At 45.6% G+C, this 21,332-nt stretch overlaps 1 protein-coding gene across 2 annotated transcripts in view; it reads right to left on the bottom strand.

Moving 5' to 3' along the window:
* Positions 1–21,332, bottom strand: part of WWP2 (WW domain containing E3 ubiquitin protein ligase 2) — a 145,190-nt gene that overhangs the window by 74,453 nt on the left and 49,405 nt on the right. For both annotated transcript variants that reach the window (XM_060000151.1, XM_060000152.1), the window contains exons 5-6: positions 12,568–12,705; positions 10,447–10,543 (exon numbers count right to left, since the gene is read on the bottom strand). In XM_060000151.1, the coding sequence (XP_059856134.1) occupies positions 10,447–10,543; positions 12,568–12,705 (235 nt within the window). The remainder of the gene's footprint in view (positions 1–10,446; positions 10,544–12,567; positions 12,706–21,332) is intronic.

Below are 21,332 nucleotides of genomic sequence, written 5' to 3'. Positions count from 1 at the left end.
CACCGCAATGAGAAGCCTGCGCACCGCAACAAAGAGTAGCCCCTGCTCACTGCAACTAGAGAAAGCCCGTGCCCAGCAATGAAGACCCAACGCAGCCGTAAATAAATACATTTATTTTTTAAAAAAGGAAAGAAATTCATGGATATAATCTGGCCCTACCTGTTACTGCTGTCACCTCCTATTTTCCCTTCACTCCCTCCACTCCAGCCAGACTGGCCTCCTTCAACTCCAAAGGCACGCTCCCAGCTCGGTTCCTTTGCAAGAGCCATTGCTCTGCCCAACATTCTTCCCTGAGATAGCCTCATGGATAACTCTCTCACCTTCTTCAAATCTTTGCTTATAGGTCACCTTCTTAATGATACCTCTCTTTTTGTTTGTTTTTTGCGGTATGTGGACCTCTCACTGCTGTGGCCTCTCCCGTTGCAGAGCACAGGCTCTGGACACACAAGCTCAGTGGCCATGGCTCACGGACCTAGCCGCTCCACGGCATGTGGGATCTTCCCGGACCGGGGCACGAACCCCTGTCCCCTGTATCGGCAGGCGGACTCTCAACCACTGTGCCACCAGGGAAGCCCTAATGATACCTCTCTTGACTGCATTATATAATTGTGCATCCTGCTATTGTGTAATACATTTATATATATATATTTTCACGTGGATCAAATTTGTTTTTTAAATAATAAAGATCAATAAAACCAGAAAAAAGAGGAACACTCTGGGATTCCACACTACTATAGATGCCAAGGCAGGCAACTTTTCCAGAAAGGACGAGTCCACAAGGTGAAACCTGCAGACAAGTCAGCTGGCCTTTTGTGGCTGTAATTTTGGCAGAATGATAGAGGTGGATGCTAGAATCAAGCGAACTAATACACAAATAGAGATAAGGATGGGAGACCCATAGAATATTAAGACTAATATCTTCACTATATTTTCAGTAAGTTATGGGTACATAACAACTTCAGGAACCCCTGTGGCATGTAGAGCGTAAAGCAATATAAATTCCGTGCTTCAGTTCTGTGACTATTTTTACCTAACGCAAAATGAAAAAGCTAAATATAGAATTGTTCCAGTGTTTGAAAGGAGTCGTTCTATTTAGGTTATGGAGCATGCCATCATAAAGACAGTCACTAAACCAAACCCCAAATCTCCACTTCCACAGACCTTGGCACTTTCAAAAGGAGCCATCCAGTGCCAACAGAATCCTAAAGGAAAAGTCTAACCTCACCTCACCAAACCACAACCACAAACACCATGGCTTCAGCAACCCTTTCCCCCACCATCCACATCTGTCCAAAGCATTTGCAGTCAGTTCTATTCCAATCTTTGATCATCCCATACCCAAACTGCTCAAGCTCCCATGACCAAAAAATTCTTTCTCTGAGATGCATACTCTTTTTATTGGTTTCTCTCTAAACTCTTTCCCTTTCAATCACAATTTTCTGGGACTGAGAAGTGCTAAAATCCAGACACAGATCTAGTTAAAATACAATAGAAATTTCACCCCATCCCCTAAATCGTGGAGACACTTATATTGGCCCCGTTGTTCACTGTCAGGAATACACTTTGATGTGCTCTAGATCTCCTAAGTTTGTTTTGCTCTGCATTCCTCCTCCTATGGATACGCTTTTAGGGGAATGACTCCATCCCAGGTCCACAGAGCCTGCTAAGCACCAATCACAACCGTCATGGGGGATGCCACCTTAAAGTGACAGCTTCATAAGCTGCTCCCCTCCTGCATTTCTTATTTCCATGAATGGCGTCTCAATCCAAGAGCCTGGGAGTCCCCTATATGCCTCCTCATCCTCCACCCTGTCTCACTAGTGAGTCACCCAGTCCTGCTCAATGATTACACCTCCTATAGGTCTTTCTCCTATTTCCTCCCTAATCTGCCACCACCCACAGCTAGTCATCCACTCCTATCTCACCAGTTCCCACAGCAGTCCTCTTATTGGTCCCTGAGTCTAGCCTCAACCTCCACTGTGTCAGACATTCCTACCTTCTTCTATTCCACATGTGTCCCTTGTCGTGTCCCCTCACTGCACGGGCTAGAAAACTCTCAGACTACCATGCCCCTAGGTTCTGGAAGTGATTTAGGTTGCACCAATGAGAAGCTCTTGCAGGAGATTTGGAAAGCAGAAGAAAGGGAGAGACCACTCTTCTGGTGGTGGTGATGGCTGTCAGTAGTTCCAGCAGTCTCCCTGCTTCACTGCCTGGACACCACTTCATGCACATGCAGTGGTTGGAGGGGCAGAAGTTTCCTGACATCTGTCTGGATTGCCACCACAGGACTATAACCTTGAAACCAAGGATGGGGAGGGCCTCATTTCTCCTCCAGCCCACCCAGTGACTTTTATAAATACCTAATTCCCCACATTAAATCCCTTTCTGCTCAAAATACCTAGAGTGGTTTCTGTTTCCGGCAATGAACCCTAACTGATACAACTTCAAATTCATCCAGCAGATACTTACCTGAATAATTTACCACAGAAATAACACAACATGCCCTTGCTCAGAACTCAGTGGTTTCCTATCTCCAAAGAATAAAATCTGAAGTCCTCAGCAAAGCATAACCCTTTGTGAACTGGTCTCACCTTCTTACCATCTCCCACAGCGGGATCAGCATTCTGTAAAGGGCCAGACAGTGAATATCTTAGGCTTTGCAGACCATATGGTCTCTGTCACACCTATTTAACTCTGCCATTGTAGCGTGAAAGTAGCCATAGATAATATGTAAATGAATGAGTATAGCTGTATTCAAATAAAATTTTATTTACAAAAAGAGGTGGTCAAGAGAATAAGAAGACAAGACATAGACTGGAAGAAAATATTTGCAAAAGACATATCTGATAAAGGACTGTTATCAGAACTCTTAAAACGCAACAATAAAGAAAGGAAAAACCTGATTTAAAAAATGGGCAAAAGACCTGAACAGACACCTCACCAAAGAAGATATACAGATGGCAAATAAGTATTTGAAAACCTGCTCTACTGCGTACATCATCAGGTAAATGCAAATGAGATACCACTACATGCCTATTAGAATGGCCAAAATCTGGAACACTGACAGCACCAAATGCTGGTGAGGATGCAGAGCAACAGGAATTCTCATTCATTGCTGGTAGGGGTGTAAAATGGTACAGCCATTTTGGAAGACAGCTTGGCAATTTCTTACACTCTTACACTCTTACCATACAACCTAGCAATTGCTCTCCTTGGTATTATCCAAAGGAGTTGAAAACACATCCACAGACAAACCTGCACAGGGATGTTTACAGCAGCTTTATTCATAACTGTCAAAACTCAGAAGCAACCAAGATTTCCTGTAGGTGAATGAACAAACCATGGTACATCCAGATAATGGAATTTTATTCAGTGCTAAAAAACAAATGAACTATCAAGCCATGAAAAGACATGGAGGAACCTCAAATGCACATTACTAAGTGAAAGGAGACAATCTGAGCTACAAACTTTATGATTCCAATTATATGACATTCTAGAAAAAGGCAAAACTATGTAGACAGTAAAAGGATCAGTAGTTGCCAGGAATTAATAGGGAGGAAGGTATGAATAGGCAAAACACAGGAGATTTTTAGAGCCCCGAAAGTATTCTGCATAATACTACAATGGTGCATGCAAGTCACTATACATTTGTCAAAACTCACAAAGTGTACAACAGCAAGAATGAACCCTAATATAAACTATGGACGCTGGGGGGTAAAGTCCCTCATTATCATTTGGGATAATGATGTGTCAATGTAGGTTCAGCGATTGTAACAAAATGTACCACTCTAGTGTGGGATGCTGATAGCAGGGGAGGCTGTGTGTAAGTGGGGCAGGGGGTATATGGGAAATCTCTGTACCTCATACTCAGTTTTGCTATGAACCTAACACTGCTCTAAACAAACAAACAAACAGGTGGCAGCCTGGATGTGACCTGCAAACAATGGTTTGCTTCAGCTATCATCCTGAATATCTATGTGTCCACGTTACCAAATGACTAATATGTCCTCGAATATGCCAAGTTCTCTTTTTCTCCATTGCATTTTCCCACGCTGCTCCCTCAGCCTGAGTGACTTCCCTTACCCCCACTTCAATGGTCTGCAAACTCCTTAAAAGTACAGCTCAAATGTGTGAGGTTTTCCCCTAAACCCCACCAGGTGGATTTAGGTAAACTTTCCACTGCCTTCACTCACCATCACTATGGGGTCCATTGCACTAAACTAGAATTCTCACCTGTGACTCTGTCTCCTACTGGGTGCCAGTCCTCGATGTCAGGGGCTGTGGCTTTTCTTTTTTTTTTTTTCGGCTTTTCATCTTTTTATCACCACAACCTAGCTCACAGCCTGGCACTCATGTCTGTGGAACAAATATTGCCTCCAATTGCAGATACTTCGGATACTTGCCTTACTTTCTGGCACATACCACACCTCTCTGGGCTCAGAAGAGATGCCCAGTAAAGACCAATGAAATAAATGGATCTGAATAAATAAACGTATAATAGGGAATTCCCTGGCGGTCCAGTGGTTAGGACTCTGTGCTTCCACTGCCGGGGGCCTGGTCGGGGAACTAAGATCCCACAAGCCTCGCAGCATGGCCAAAAGCAAACAAAAAAAATGTACAATAATGTATAATGCATAATTTTAATTAGTGCAGATTTAATAAATAATAATTGATTAATAAATTAATAATTAATTAATGTATAAATTAATGTGTAATTAATCTCCAGGATGACTTTTCGATGTCTGCCTTTGAGAACGCAGTGGGGCTCCTGTCCACAGTCTCAATCCTATTCCTTATACACCACCTGCTCAGAAGAGAGCCCTGAAAGCTCCTTGTGTGCAGGGACCGGATCTTAGCTATCAATGAACGAGAAATGAAGTACACGTATTCCTTTTCTTACTCCTTTCTCATCCCCAGTAATCGTAGTGAGGCTAGAGCTAGATTTTAAGTAAAAGCTATTGGATGGGAGGCCTGAACTGTAAAGATGCTGGGTTCAGTGTCATGCTGACAGGGTGACATCGCCACATGACTACAGTTCCAAATCAATTAGCCTTTAGTCATCTCAGTGGAAGGACAGGTGAAAGTGGCCAACAATGACAGAGTGCCTGAAGGCTCAGTTCCTATCCACCCCTCGTTACCCCATTAGTTTTGCTTCCCAGGACTCCCAGCAGTGTTCCCAGCAGTCTCAGGCCCCGTTAAGTTTATTTTTCTTTCCTTTCTGGGCTAGGCTGTCTGCAGACACAGCTGATGAGCTATTTAGAGCTCACCAGAGACCTTGCGCCTTTCTATGCCGCCGAGATTACAGCTCTTTTACATCTCCAGAGGTCACTGATGCCAAGGCAAGGGAGTCAATAAATCGGATATGTTTTCATCAAAGCAGGATAAAAAGGGAGAGAGGAAAGGAGGCTGGATGAAAACTTATTACAGGAGGGTCTGAACTTTCACATGTAAAAGAATCGTGGGGGGGTTTGTTAAAATCTAGATTCCAACCAACACTGCCCAGTAGTGACAGTTGATGGAGGACGGAGGCCTGCAGCCCTTCACACCAAACACATGCACACACTCACGCACATTCACATATACTCTTACAATAAATATGTACATAATACATAATAAAGAAAAATTAATTATTTAAGCCCCTATGTCTAGATTCTTAACCAAGATCCCTTTCACAGTTTTCAGACCTATTAATGAAAAACTTTAGGAACCTAAAAGCAAGTTCAATGCATTCTTCCATTTGTTGGTACCGTTTCCCTGTGTGACGATGGAAAATCTACGGGGATTCTGGATGGAGGAGCTAGTTACTCAAGTCAGAAGAAATCTTAAGGCTATGCTTGGAGCAGCAGCAGTGCTCACGGGCAGTCCTATGGTTTCACCCATTAGGTGACATCACCTTAACTCCCTGGTTTCATGTAATAGCTGAGGAGTGGGGAAAAAAATCACAGGTGATGAAGAATCAGCAAACCACAGAGGGACTCCAACGCCCTGGCTTTTCTAACCTAGCGGTAGCTCTGAAGAAAGCTGCCGGTACCAGAGTGGATCCCCTTGCTGGGTTCTTTCCCCCTCCACGTCCACCACAGCACTAGCTCTTCTAGTTCACTAGTTAGCACCCTCATGTGTTAGCCCCTAAGACACTGTACTGAACCTTTGGACAGTGGACAAGTCTCTCTGCAAACCCACGCCCCGCCTCGCCTCGGTCTCTCCCTCTCCACGTGCTCATCTCTCCTCTTTCTGAGCTTCCCGTGACACTCGCCATTTCATATACATCGTGTACACCATGAAGACTGTGCGCTCACTGTGGAGAGCAGACACCATGTTTCTGGCAGGCCTCGTGCAAGGCGAGGTGTGCACGACACCGCGCACACATGAGAACTGCAAAGCCTGAATTGACTTAGGCACGGTTCCCAAGCTGGCCCTCATTCCAGCAAAATAAAATAAACACTGGGGGATTATTAAAGGGTGTGGTAGGCCCTCCCTGTGCCAACTAGCACACACTCTCCCAGGGGACTCCATAACACACTGGAATAAGGAACGCTGGCTGAGGACGCAGGGCAGGACGGCACACTCACAGACAGAGCCCTGGGTACACCACGTAATGGCCCCTGCTCCAAACACCAAAGGGCCTCCTGGGCCCCCAAGATTACTGCTGTTCTGACACATGATCTGGCAGTGACCAGCTTTCATCTGGAACCCTTTCCCAAGGCCCAAACTAAATTCTCCCACCTGAGATTTCTAAGTAACAGGAGCACAGCCAACAAGGCCAACGTGAAGCATCGCCTTAGAATCCCTGGCTCCACTGCTATAAAGATAAACTGGGCAGAAGAGAAATGAGTGGTCATTATCGAGCCTGGAGAATCCCTAAGTTCTGAAATCTGTCTACCTCGATGGCACACAACAATTTCTCCAACCTAACACCATCACTATACAGTTTACCTAGGTTGGTGGATGACAGTTTTTGTATTATGAAGAATACAGTATAAACCAAAGAATATATTAAGTATATAGTCAATTGAAAAAAGAATAATAAAATGAACACCCAGGGCCAAGAAATAGCATCCCCCATACCCAGAAGCTTTCACTGTGCTTTTTCCTCATTAAGCCCACCAGTGACAACCATCTTCCTGAATTCAGGGTTAATTCGCATTCCCTTCCAATTTTTATAGTTTTACCACCTATGAAGGTATCCATAAAAAATACATGGTTTCAGTTTACATTTTTGAACTTCACATAAATGACATCATACTATATATTTTTTCTGTGATCTGCTGCTCTTGTACAACATTATGTTTCTGAAATTCTACCACAGTGATGCAACTATCTTTCCTCCATTTTTGTTATGGGACGCCATTTCATTGTAGGACTAAACAACGATGTACAATATTAACTCTTTCTTTACTCAGCCAGACCCACCGACTGGATACTAACATGGTCTGTCTGCTAATAAATTTATGCCATCGGTGGCGATCCTGTGCTGGCTTCCATGTGGCAGCTCAGATGGCAAAACAACTAGAGATGTTTCACCTGATGATCCCTAAATAGTGAGAAAGATCCCAGTAAGAGACGGAGCTTTGAGGCCTTGTTTAGCAAGCACGTGGTAGCTTTGCTGGATGAGCTTGGGTAGATGAACCTTTAAGATAAAACTCTTACACGGTTCCGGTTCTATGGCTGTATAAAGCAGGGGAAGGAGAGGAAAAGGCTGCTTTCACATTGTAATCTTCACCTTCACGGGCACATCAGAGCACCTTTGATCATGGAGAACAGCACCCAAGTCCAAGAAAAACCAACCATTCAGACGGCGAAAGCTAAATATTTAGTCTGGGAGGCGGCAAGCAGAAGCCCGTCATTCTCTCTGCCACAGGAAACCAAGGACAGCGGAGGACTGTCCCTGAATCCTGAACGTTAGATTCACCACCCTCCTAACTACAGCCTCCTGGACAGGAATGCTTCAGTAATGCCGTGCTTCCCAGGTTTGGGTGTGGGGATGTGGGGCGCAAAAGACCGTCTCCAGATGCAATTCCTGGCCACCTTCACTGAGCGCTCCCAGTGTGCAAGGCTCTCAGACTGACAGAACTCATCTCAGTTAATTCCTACAGTGACCCTGTGAGGCAGGCGATGTCCCCATTTCATGCCTGAAAAAACTGAGAGGCTGAGCATTTCAGTGACTTGTCCAATATTGTATAGCAAGTAAATGACAGGCCAGGATTCAATCTACATCTGATTCCAGAGCCTCACACTCATCCAGCAGACTACTCTGCTACCCCGTGTGCACGGTGACCTTCGTAACTGCGGCAGCAGTGGGGAAAGGGGGGTCTTAAGGATGCAGAAGAGACTGCCTTTGGGCCATACATCCAAAAGTGTTTGCTGCTGAATGGCAGCAGGTTCCATGCGAACACACAATAAATACTTAGATGGAAGAGGCCTGTGAAAATTCAGAGGCCAGGCATGGAAAATGCTGCAGTAGCTGGGCAGGTGGAGGAGGACTCCTACACGGCTTCAGCTACCTAGAAGGCAATTTGCCCACTAACAATTAACTAGCATTGAACGTCCGCCATGTGTTATGGGCAAAAATGCGTCCGATTTTCTGCTGAAGTCTGCCTGCTGTTGTAACACTCAAGAATCCTCAACACATCAGCAAAGAAGCGCTATCCAGACACGTAAATTTCAAGACCTATCAACTAGAGAACTTCAGAGAGCAACAAATAGGTCAAGAACTTAAGTCCAAACGTTAAGAGCTGAACACTGCCCTCCAGCCCCAAATTAAGTGACATCAGTTGTGTTTGACACCAATTTTCCAAGTCAGCTAAAAGACTAAGATGGTAGTTACTAGCACCAGAGCTAAGGAGGCATCATTCTCAGAGTGAATGTCTGAGGTGTTCCTCTCCACCAGCTACTCACCATTGAAGAGATTTTCTTTTCTCTAACTCTGGGCGCCAATCATGCCTTTGTTGATATAAGATTTGCCAGTTATATCGTTGGTCCTTACCCTGTGAGAGTCGACTACTTATCTCAACCTTCAAATCACTCTTCTCTGTGACTCGCTAGATGACTAGTCTTCATGGTATGAGGTAGTTAAGACCTTTGCAGAGGCTTGGAGAAAAGATGACAGGCAAATAGCACCTCTGCTTCTAATGATGCTATAGACAAAAGATCCAAACATCCAACCCCCTCTTGTTCCTGACGCCTGCCAAGCATCAAGACCTCACAAACCCTCAAAACAACCAAATCCAGAGAGGCTGAAGGCTGTCCTCAGAGGGATCTTTCCAGATGTTGTGGGTATTGGCTAAAATATGCTTTGTTTCTTAAAGCATTATTCCCCCACCGCCCGGGATTTGTTTGGGAGGATTTTTACCAGTTATTCGCCTACTCTCTGCAGATACAAACTACATTCCATATGATTCTTTTCCTTAAAATTTCCTTAAAATGTCTGGGGATTTTGTACATTGTAATAAACAATAAAACAGGTTCCCGGGACTTCCCTGGTGGTGCATTGATTAAGAATCTGCCTGCCAATGCAGGGGACATGGGTTCGAGCCCTGGTCCGGGAAGATCCCACGTGCCGCGGAGCAACTAAGCCCGTGTGCCACAACTACTGAGCCTGCGCTCTAGAGCCCGCGAGCCACAACTACTGAGTCCGTGTGCCACAACTACTGAAGCCCGTGCACCTAGAGCCCATGCTCGGCAACAAGAGAAGCCACCGCAATGAGAAGCCTGCGCACCTCAACGAAGAGTAGCCCCCGCTCGCCACAACTGGAGAAAGCCCATGCACACAGCAACGAAGACCCAACGCAGCCAAAAATAAATAAATAAATAAATTTATTTATTTATTTAAAAAAGCAGGTTCCCAACCTCCTCCCCATCTCTCAAATACACTTAAAATTATTCCTCTGCCTGGGAATTCAGTGACCGTGGAGAGGAGTTTGCACCATTAACACAGGTATAAGATGGGAATGTCGGTAAATAAAATTAAGTCATTTGGGATGTATATAACAAGTATAATACAGGTCAGACTCTGTGTGCAGGAGGTCTTAACCAACACTCCAAAGGGAATCATGGATCACCCCCCGCAAATAGAAATGTACAGACAGAAAATTTCACATACAAGGAACCACTGCTCTGAGTGTTCCTATGTGCATCCTGGAAGGATAACTGTGGCTACTGTACCTGATGCATAAAAAGCAGTCAAGCTCTGTTCAACAGTTCCTCTCGGCCAAATAACCCACTGAGTCAGTCCCAAGCTTTGTCAAGGCACCCCTGACCCTTCCGAGAATCCTGAGTTTTGTATTCCTCTCTGGGCCATCTTAACATACTTATAAGTCAGTTATAAGCTCTCTGGAAATTTCCAACAGTTTCTAACAAAAATTGTTCCTCGCCGCTTCCCAACATGTTTTCAAGAGCTCTAAGCAACTTCCAGGCTCCTCCTCATTCACAAGGAGGGAGGTGTCTTACCGGGATCTCCCACCAAAGCAGTTTGTGCTGGGGGGCTGGTGCCGGTTCTCTGGAGTGACAGCCGTCCCGCTGGATTCTCTCGAAGGCGGCTGTGAACCTGGAAAAGGGAACAATCACACAAAAAAAAGACAGAAACGTTGAGAAGCTCACACCTCTGTTTGAGATGTGGGTACAGGAACAGCGGTAAGTGCATGTTTTAAAGTTACCCACCCCAGGGGGACACCAACGGTCCAGCAAGCTGCAGCCTCCAGCATGACAAGGACAGGGACGGCTGGGTGAGGTCTGATCAGGGCTGCGGAACAGAGGGGCTCAAACCTGGGAAACAGCTCTTCCCAAGACCTTCAAGAATGTCTAAGGCACTTACAAGCGTGTTGCCTTATACGTTAAATGAACCACACCCCGTGAGACAGAGGATAGATGCTGGCCATGCAAAGTGGAAGCAAGGAATTGGGCATCTCTCCACATCGCAGCAACCAGAGAGCTTTTAAAAAGCCAAATCAGATTCTATCTAAATCAAATCATGATACTCTCCTGATTAAAAACCCCTCAACAGCTTTCTACTTCTTAGGTTGAGGTTCACAATCCTTACCAAGGTCTTCGAGGCTGTGTGACCTGACTGACCTCACCTCCCAGCACCTCCTTCTCGCTCCCCACGATCCAGCTGCCCTGGCTGACTCTGTACCTGACTCACCGAAACACTAGTAAAGGAATCTCATACCACCCAGTACTCTTCCTTCATAGATTTGTTCACAGTTACAGTTATATAATTATTTCTGTGTTTACTCATTTGATATCTAACATCCCCTGCCCCTGCCAAGTAGATCACAAGCTCTAGGGAGTAGAGACCGTGTGAATTTTGCCCCTGACGTCTGGCTAGCACCCGGTCCAAGAGCTAGTACACACCAGGTGCTCAACTGTGGATGTATGTGCTGAATGAGTGAATGATGCAGGTTTTTCTAGATGCACCAAAAGTACCCCAAGCACCATGGAGGTCAGTTGAGGGAGGATTCTCAGACGTCAAGGCCCATCCAATCACTGAGATTCCACTCAAATGCCCTTCAGATAGAATTCAAACCCCACCCCTTGAAGCTACAGAAAGCCTGCTTGGGGCCTGGAAGGTGCCGTAGTTACATCACGCTTAACAAGAAAAATTATGGAGAAAGCCAACCGGTTTTGGACCTCAGACTTCATGAAGTAATTTCCTGCTAGATCCAAAAGTGACTAATTTCAAACTAGATGAAAAGAAACAAACCGCCAACATTCAGGACAGAGCAAGAGACACTCCAATTTCCCTGCTTCTTGCCTGTATTCAGCTAGTGTGAATCTCTGAGACACACAGTTCCCCTTTTCCAACCAAGGCCATCTCATAAAAGACACTCTCAAGCTCTCCAGGAAGTTTAACTGGATTGGGAAGAAGAAAAATGGGCCCAAGTAACATTTAATAAAGATGTTTTATTTTACAAAGTCCATGTGGGATGAAAACATGTTTTTCTCTGCTCTAGAACCAAAACAACAACACGCTTACAAAGGCTTGGTATTTATTTTGGTCCTTTAACAGAAAACAGTCCTTGAAAAATCATGTCCTGATTGTGATCCATGATGCTAAGAAGTGTCAGGGGGCTTCCCTGGTGGCGCAGTGGTTGAGAGTCTGCCTGCCAGTGCAGGGGACGTGGGTTCGAGCCCTGGTCTGGGAGGATCCCCCATGCCACAGAGCGGCTGGGCCCGTGAGCCACAACTACTGAGCCTGCGCGTCTGGAGCCTGTGCTCCGCAACAAGAGAGGCCGCAATAGTGAGAGGCTCGCGCACCGCGATGAAGAGTGGCCCCCACTTGCCGCAACTAGAGAAAGCCCTTGCACATAAACGAAGACCCAATACAGCCATAAATAAATAAATAAAATTAAAAAAAACAAAAACAAAAACTGAGGCTCAAAGCAGTTAAGGGACTTGCCCAGGACCCCTAAGCCTCAGTTAAAAAAAAAAAAAAAGAAGCGTCAGGGCTGGCTGTGCAGTACCCAAACCCAGGTACCTGGTAGAGAACCAAGATCTGGGCACCTCCTCTGCCCCGCCCTGCCCCGCCCTGCCCCATCCCGGCACAGCCCTGGGGAGCAGGGCGGCACTCACCATCCGTCACGGCGCTGCCATTAGGCACGCTTCCCAGATCAACAGCCGGCCCGTCCAGGAAAATTGTCAGCTCACCACCCGAGACAACACCGCCTTTGTTCTCTGTCTGCAGGTTCAGGGTCAGCTGTGTGTTCTCCACTGTTGGACACAAAAAGCAACATGGATGGACAAAAGCAAATGCACACTGAGTTCAGATTCTGTAAGTTATAAGCTCCCACTTCACTGACTCTGGCTTTCCTGCCAACTTTCTTCTACATCTTCAAACTTGTCTCGTGGCACAGAAAAAGGAACGGGAAGGAATATGCCTAACTGTCACCACGGTATCAGGCTGGTGGGGAAGGCTGTGCTCATTTTTTTCTGAACATTTTATATAGTTAGGTTCACTAGGTAATTTCTACTTTATTTATTTGTTTGCTTATACCTGCAGGACCGTAAGAAAAGAGTAAGAGATACTGACAGCATACAGAGGAAGAAAGCAGTTACAAATAGCGTCCCCCCACCCACAGGAAGAGGGGTGGCAAAAAGAATCAAAACAGGTCAGGAGACCCTAAAGAAACGTTATCAGGAGTCATCTCTAGATAAAGGATTTCAGGGACTTATTATTTGGGCTAAAAAGTGTTTTTTAATTTTCAATCCGGAAAATGTTTCACTTTGAAATAAGGCGGAAAAAAGTTTAAAACAACAAAAGTTCAGTACAAGCAAGTCAGCCCCGTCGTTACACGGTCCTGGGTAAGTCCCACAGGGAGAGACTAGTCAACACCTGGCTCCATCAGTGAGGTAAGAAGGCAGCTCAGAGTCACCCAGCCCCTGGAACACTAGGCAAATTCAGCCCTGTGGGCGAACAAGAAACAAAACTAACTGGCACGAGGCAGAAGCACCAAACCCTAGGCAGGCTGGAAACTGCTGCACACACACCCCTGACCCCACCCACCAAGCCTGGCCGCACCGAATGGCCTCCATCCAGTTACTGCTGAGGACCCAGAGCCTCCAGTTCAGAGCCGTTCAATAATTACCAAGAAAGAGCAGCGTTTATGAGGATTTCCAAAGAGTATGCAGCCCTTCCATGCCACCCCACATCTTACAAAGCCAGACCAGGAAAGTGCCACATATTCCAACCTCCTTCCCCACCCACAGTATCCATCAAACCGCCGCTTCATTTTCTCTCTTTGTTGCTACTGTATTATTATAAGCTGGTTTTCTAGAACAAGGCAGGGCATGTATAAATAACTACCTCCATGAGCATTTCCTAGAGACAACCTCCCCTCACCAAAAAAGTCTACCCTGCATCTCTCCAAGAAACAGACACAGCCCTTTAAGAACCTAGCAAAAAAAAAAAAAAACAGTCTCGATCAATTCAAGGATCTACTATAATAAGGTAGAAACCAGTTTTCCCTCATGTTTTCAAGCTCTTGAAGCACCTCTCCCTCCCCTTAACCTTTCTTCCCTGTGATGGAGCTCTCCAAATCCTTTTGAGTCTGTTTTCAGTCAGTTTTACTAAGGGGCTTGGTGAGTTCCAAATATTTCTATAAAAGAACACTTGCAACCTGAAAACTAGCTCCTTCAAAAGTCCACGAGAGGGAAAGAACTGAGGCTTTTCAACCAGCACCACATGCCCGCCGTGCAGATGAGCCACCTTGGAGATGGATCCTCCAGCCCTGGTCTAGCTCTCAGATGACTGCGGCCCAGCCAATGTATCGAGTGCAACCTCGTGGAAGATCCCAGGCCAGACTGCCCAGCTAAGCTGCTCCCAAAACCTGACTCACCGAAACTATGAGGTAATAAATGTTTGTTTATTTATTTTTCTAAAGTCAAGGAGCACCTCCCCACTCTATCATACTGAGATCCAGGGTATAAGTCCCTAGCAGGCAGCAAAGCACAGAGGTCGAGGGCGGGTACCAGTCAGACAGACTGCATTCAAATCTCAGTTCTATCTAGTACTATGCGGTACTACACAAATTACTTAACTTGAGCACTGGTCTCTCTACCTTGCAAAACAGGAGCAGTAAGAACACATTGTTCATGTAACACATGTAATGAATTAAACAGCACCTGGTAAATTCCCAATAAACTGTCATTTTTATTATCTCCCTTGTTGACTCTCCTGTTTTTAGGCTGAAAAGTCCTGATTTCTCTCAATCTAATTTTTTCATTGTATACTTGCTCTTCTCCTGACCTTTCCAAGCCTTTTTCAGCTTTCGACAACAAACTCCAAGGTCAGCAAAAATCTTCCAAGATCACCCACATACCTATCACAAGGACGTATGGTCCTCTCATCTTGTATCTAGGACACTTCCTAAAGATGTCCGGTACACCACTCTCAGGAACATGCCAGGATGAGAATTCTAGAAGGGCTCCTTAATTCCCTTCTTGATATCTCAAAGGCCATCACTTTACAAATGGAGTGTGGGTACCTTTCCCCTCCTTTCTGGAAGAATGATAATGTTCAACAGGAAGCTGGAAGAGCCCAACGCCTCTTGCTGCTAATTTCAACCTCCTAACAGCCACCCTGCCATGGTCCTCTGACAAAGCCAGGGGCAGAGCCCACATTTTCCTCTCCACAGTCTCAACTCAAAGCTCCAACTCAGCTCTTCTGTCTGGTTTACCTGCTCATCATGTCCAGCAGAGTCATTATATACATATAGGCTTGGAAGTTACCTTGCAACTCTTAGAGACACATCTGACCTTCAAAAAGAGCCAGTGACAGGGGAGATTTTTTTTTTCTTTAAACTAAGCTTTTGAGAACAAAACGCTCTACTGTTCTATTTACTTAAAAGAGAAACAGTTCAGAGAGACCTCTAAGCATCACTTCGATCATAACCAAGTGATCGAAGTGAGCATCACTCAGAGCAAGACAACTCAACACCCACATGCTTCCTGACATGATACAGGATGAAGTACACAACATCACTTTTTTTTTTTTTTTTTGCGGTACGCGGGCCTCTCACTGCTATGGCCTCTCCCATTGCGGAGCACAGGCTCCAGATGCGCAGGCTCAGCGGCCATGGCTCACGGGCCCAGCCGCTCCGCGGCATGTGGGATCCTCCTGGACCGGGGCACGAACCCGTGTCCCCTGCATCGGCAGGCGGGCTCTCAACCACTGTGCCACCAGGGAAACCCACAACATCACTTTTAAAGTCTTCTTTCAAAAGCATTTAACCTGAATCCAATCAAGCCTCGAAACCTCTTTCCCAGCTTACATGAAATGAGGGGATAGAGGAATAAATTCAGTGATACCACGAGGAAGCAATCAGACCAGCCCAGAATATGGGACATCCATACGGTAACCATCCCAGACTCCTCGAAAAGTCAATGTCATTAAATAAATTTAAAAGGGGAGCGGGGGCAGGCAGGAAGAAGACTCTTTTAGATTTAAAGGAACGTAAGTACCAAATGCCTTGCATAAATTTTGACAAAACCTTGGTTTGAAAAATACATTCTTGGGACGATTGGAGAAATTTGCATCCAGACTGGATATTGAATGGTGTCTGAAATTACTGTTGATTTTCTTAGGTTCACTAATGGTACTGTGGCTGTATTTAGGAATGGTCTCATTCTCGGGAGATCCAAGAGTATATTATGATGATGTCTGCACTTATTCTCAAACTGTTTTGTAGGAAAATAGGCTGAAGTTTTCAGGAGTGACGTGTCACGATGTCTGCAGTTTACCTTCAAATGGTTCAGGGAAAAAAACACACACACACCCACAGGCTCACACATACAGGTAAAACAAATGCAGCAAAATCTTAAGAAGTGTTGGTTCCCGGTGAAGGGCATTTGGGCATTCATTGTGTTATTCTTTCAACTCTTTTGTATGTTGGAAAATTGCATGATAAAACATTGGGAAAGGGTTGTGTTTTTTTTTTTAATTGGCACAGCTATTAAAGAATTAAACCTCTGACAATAAAACATTGTTATTCTCTTAAAAAACAAAAACAAAAAGAACACACCTGAGCCAGGGGAGCACTACAATGCATAATGGGACTAAAGAAACCATTAGCTAATTGAGTGACAGACTTGAGCATACAGGGGAGGCTGAAAGGAGTAAGTGTGGCTGGAAAACATATACTGGAATCTGAGCTATAAATAGCAGCATTAGCCACCTCTCCTCTGGGGCCCTCGGGTTTCACTGCGGCAACGCCATCAACTCTACAAAGGGCCTTTCTCTTGCACCAGGTCTTCCCCCACCTTTTCAGGCACTGCTCAAAAATCAAGAAACTGATGAAAACATGGGTGTAGTAAGTCAAGTTCCAGAACTAGAACCAGATTGAGCGTAGGAGGCTCACCAGCCACCGTCCACCTCATCCGGCCCTGCTCCATCTGTAATCATGCAGTCCACACGTGTGCAGCGAGCACAAACTCTTCTGGTCAGTGAGATTCAACAGGCACAGAACAGACAAAAAGCTGTGCCCCGGGGGGTTTATATTCTGGTTGGGGCAAACAGACACTAGGCAATGTTTTTTGTTTTTAAAGTAAATTGCACAATCTGTTAGTGGCAAATGCAGTAGAAAAAAAAATGAAAGGAGGGGAAGGGATGAAGAGTGCTAGAGGTGGAGGAGGGTCTGGGGTGGTGAGAAAGTCTCGCCAGGAAAGTGACAATGGAGCAAAAACTTCAAGAAGGATGAGGCAGGGGAGCCACGTAAGTATCTGGAGGAAGGATATTCTAGGCAGAGAGAGAATAAGACACAGAAGCCCCAGATGGGGGCACGCCTGGCAGATCTGAGGAATGGCAGGGAGGTCAGTGTGGCTGGAGTGGATGGGGAAAGAGAGGAGCAGGAGAGGAGGGTGGTAGGAAACCGGAAGCTCACAAGGAAGGCCTCGGAGCGCTGGCATGGTCGCTGGCATTTACTCAGCGGGAGATTGGGAGCCACTGGAGGCTCGTGAGCAAGGAAGGGACGTGACTTCTGTTGCAGCGCAGTCACTCCAGCTGCAGGAGGAGCAAGAGATGAAGCAGACAAGACCGGGGAGGAAGTCACTGCAATACTCCAGGCGGGAGTAGCTGGTAGCTTGGGCCAGGCGATGGCAGTGTCTTCTGGGAGCAGGGTAGCAGAAGGGAGACTCGCCCTTTCCCCCCTTTCCAGCACATGTTAGGAAAGCCCCATGGCTCCCCACTGAGCACACTGGTCAGTCCCCACAGGCCCATCAGGCCCTTGGAATCAAAGCTTTGGGCAAATCATAGGCAGGGGCTGCAAAAAGCACAAACGTAGAGCATGGCTGGGGGAAGTCAGATTCAATTACGACCAAGTGGAACATATACAATGAAAATATTCCGATGGTAAGAGACTTTAGTTCCTCCGAAAAAGCCAAAGTCATGAGCTCACGCTAACTTCAGCAAATGTCCTTCTTCTCTTCTAAGTACCCACTGGTTACCAATACCTTGTAACGCTACTTTATGGAGGTCAACATACAGCGGTAGGGCTGGAGATTAGAAGCTAGGGGAAAAGAATTAGGAAAATCCTCAAGGACTGTGCCAGGAGATCCCTTTAAAAGCCGGCACACCAGAAGAGACAAGAAGACATAGCGTGCTTCCTGGTAGAAACACACACCACCTCATTAAAAAGAAAAAAATAAGAACCTGGATCAGATCAAGTCTCTAGATCTAGATCTCAACAGGTATGAGACTAAAAGAAACACAGAGGGACAGAGGAACATGTTAAAACACATTTCAGGGACACAAACAGCAAAACCCAATATGTGGGAAACTACAGGACAAACTGTCCAGTTTCTTCAACAATGAACTGTAAGGGATAAAAAGAGGAAGGAGAACATATTGGTTAAAAGAGAAAGAAGAAATTCCCTGGCAGTCCAGTGGTTAGGACTCCGAGCTTTCACCACCAAGGGCCCGGGTTCCATCCCTGGTTGCGGGGCGAGGGAGAGGGACTTAAGAGACTTATCAATCCTGTTTGGATCCTGATTCAAACAAACCAATGGTGGGGGGGAAATAATGTTGAAGACAGCTGGGGAAACGTTAAAAACTCTCTGAATATTTGATGAGATTAAATAATTACCATTAAGCTTCTCAGGTATGAAGCTGGTATCATGGTTATGGTTTTTAAGAGCCCTTATCTTTAAGAGATCCATACTGAAATATTTGTAAATGAAACATGTCTGAGATTTATGTGAAAATAACCCCGTGGAGGGTGGGGTGGGAATGGCCACCTGTAGCCCGCTGTGGATCTGAGTGATGGGCACATAGGGGTTCATGGACTATTCTTTCTACTTTTGTGTATTTTGACATTTTCCATAATAGCTTTTCTTTTTCAAGCCAGCATACCTAAAGAACAAACAGTGACTGTAAACTAAAAAACTTACACAAATTCAATGTTACATAAACATTTTGAAATATGAAAAGGTAGAAAATATACAATCAAGCTGCTGAGGGAGTAGCTCTGATGGTTATTTTCCCTTACTTCAAAGCCTCAGATTTGCAAATAGCTTCAGGTTAATAATTTCCTATTGGGAAGAGTTGTTACGTGCAACAAGGATGAGTAATATTTTTCTAAGACTTACTTTTTCCCTTTCCTGACATGGACTTTTTAATATGCTGTTTGCATATGGTACCAATAAGTATAGATAAATAGGGCATGGAAGTTGCCTTCCTCATTCCGACAGAAGAAAAAAACTACATAAACCAGAACTGCCAAACTGTGCCCCTATAGTGCAATTCAGTTAAGTCCAGAAGCCCTGCCTGGGCAGTTTCACTGCGGTGTATGAAGGAACTTTCTGCTTTAGAATCTTCTATCATCACTGTCCTTCCCTGCTCTCACACCACCAAAATGTATGTGCATGTATATGCTTATATCGTTTAAGAGAAAAAATATTTTCTTCCTAACTCAGAATACAAATGTAAGGATTTACCCGGAAATTTGAGAAAAACAAAACAGGACACAAAGTAGGATATTTTTAAGGGAGACCAAGTACTCTCCGGCCAAGAGTCTCAGAAGCCCGAGGAAGATGTGATTGATTTGGCCTTAACAGAGCTGTTCAGTGGAACAAACAAACCTCCTTCTTCCGGCCTCCTTCTGCCCTCAATCCCATAGGCCCATCAAAAGAAAGTGAAAATAAACAGGGCATTCATTAACAGGTCAGTGTTCATTCTACACGTAGCTGTGAAACACTGGTGCACAGAGGAACGGAACTGGAGGAAATTCCAGAAGGGCAGAGAGTAAACAGTCTCCTTTCCCTTCCCTGGCTCCCCATTAACTCAGACACACACAGACTGGAGGCTACCCCAGGTTTAAAGAGAACACTGTTTCACATTCCCTTCGCAGTAAAGAAAGCCAGAGGCTTCCAGGATTTACTGCTACGATGTGTCTTTGGCTTCCAACCTTAGCCAGAGCCTAACAAGAGAAAGCCTCTTCTACCAAGCTAGTGGCACGCTGTAGACACTGGAATTCTTGTTAGGGTACCAAGGTTGACTCTGCTTCACCCACCTTCCCTCGGCCCCCATCACTCAAGCCTTGGCAGAGACTTCCCAGAACACATGGTGTAAGGAAGCGTCTACCTTGGCCTTGAAGCTTCTTCTGTTCGCTGCTGCTGGGAACGTATCCTTAATTATCTCCAAATTAAAGTCTTGGCTGGGGCTTCCCTGGTGGTGCAGTGGTTAAGAATCTGCCTGCCAATGCAGGGGACACAGGTTCAACCTCTGGTCCGGGAAGACCCCACATGCCGCAGAGCAACTAAGCCCATGCGCCACAACTACCGAGTCTGCGCTCTAGAGCCTGCGTGCCACAACTACTGAGCCCAGGCGCCACAACTACTGAAGCCCGCGCACCTAGAGCCCGTGCTCCACAACAAGAGAAGCCACCGCAATGAGAAGCCGCACACCACAACGAAGAGTAGCCCCCGCTCACCACAACTAGAGAAAGCCCACACGCACCAACAAAGACCCAACGCAGCCAAAAATAAATAAAAGTTTAAAGTCTTGGTTGACTGACGGTTGCATAAACTCCTCTAAAAATGAAAAGAGCTTCATTTTACAAAGCCGGTTTTTAAACTTTTATTTTTCTCCTTTTTTTCTTGTGCATTCATTCAAGAAGCATTTTCTGGGCATCCTGACACTGTGCTAGAAGCTGGGTTATAATGAAGAAGGTAAATGGACATAGTCTCTGCTTTTAGGAACCTCACAAGTCAGTGGGAGAAACAGAAGTAACTAAATAATGTCACAAAGAAATGTAAAGTTGCAACTGTGAAACAGATTTCATGCAAGAGACCTTATGGTCCCATCAGTGCTGGATATTTGGCCTGGTCAGGGCATCAGGAAAAGTTTCCTGAGGAACTGACAGCTCAACTGTGATCTGAAGTTTCAGGCAAAGAGCTAGCACGTTGCGGGGTGAAGCAGGTTGGGGAAGAAGACCAGTCAGAGAGGCAGGAGCAAAGTCAGAAAGGAGCCCTGAGAAGGCAGGAAAGGGTGGGCTCCAAAGCATGGATGGAGAATCTGTCCTTCACATGGGAGGAAGAGGGACGGCTCGCCTCCAACCACAAGAATGATGGAGGAGAGATTAGGCACATGCATCCTCGTTTCGGTACATGACAGATTCGTCAGTCATGATCATCCTTATTTCTCTTGATTCAGGGTCACAGTGTTCTACAGTCCAAACCCCTGAAGCTACACATGCTTTTCTTTACTTACAAAAAAATAAAAAACAAAAAAAATGGGGCTTCCCTGGTGGCGCAGTGGTTGAGAGTCCGCCTGCCGATGCAGGGGACGCGGGTTCGTGCCCTGGTCTGGGACGATCCCACATGCCGCGGAGCGGCTGGGCCCGTGA

This window comes from Delphinus delphis, chromosome 20, assembly GCF_949987515.2.
Source record: "Delphinus delphis chromosome 20, mDelDel1.2, whole genome shotgun sequence".
NCBI lineage: Eukaryota > Metazoa > Chordata > Mammalia > Artiodactyla > Delphinidae > Delphinus > Delphinus delphis.
This window is presented reverse-complemented; position numbering and strand designations above follow the sequence as displayed.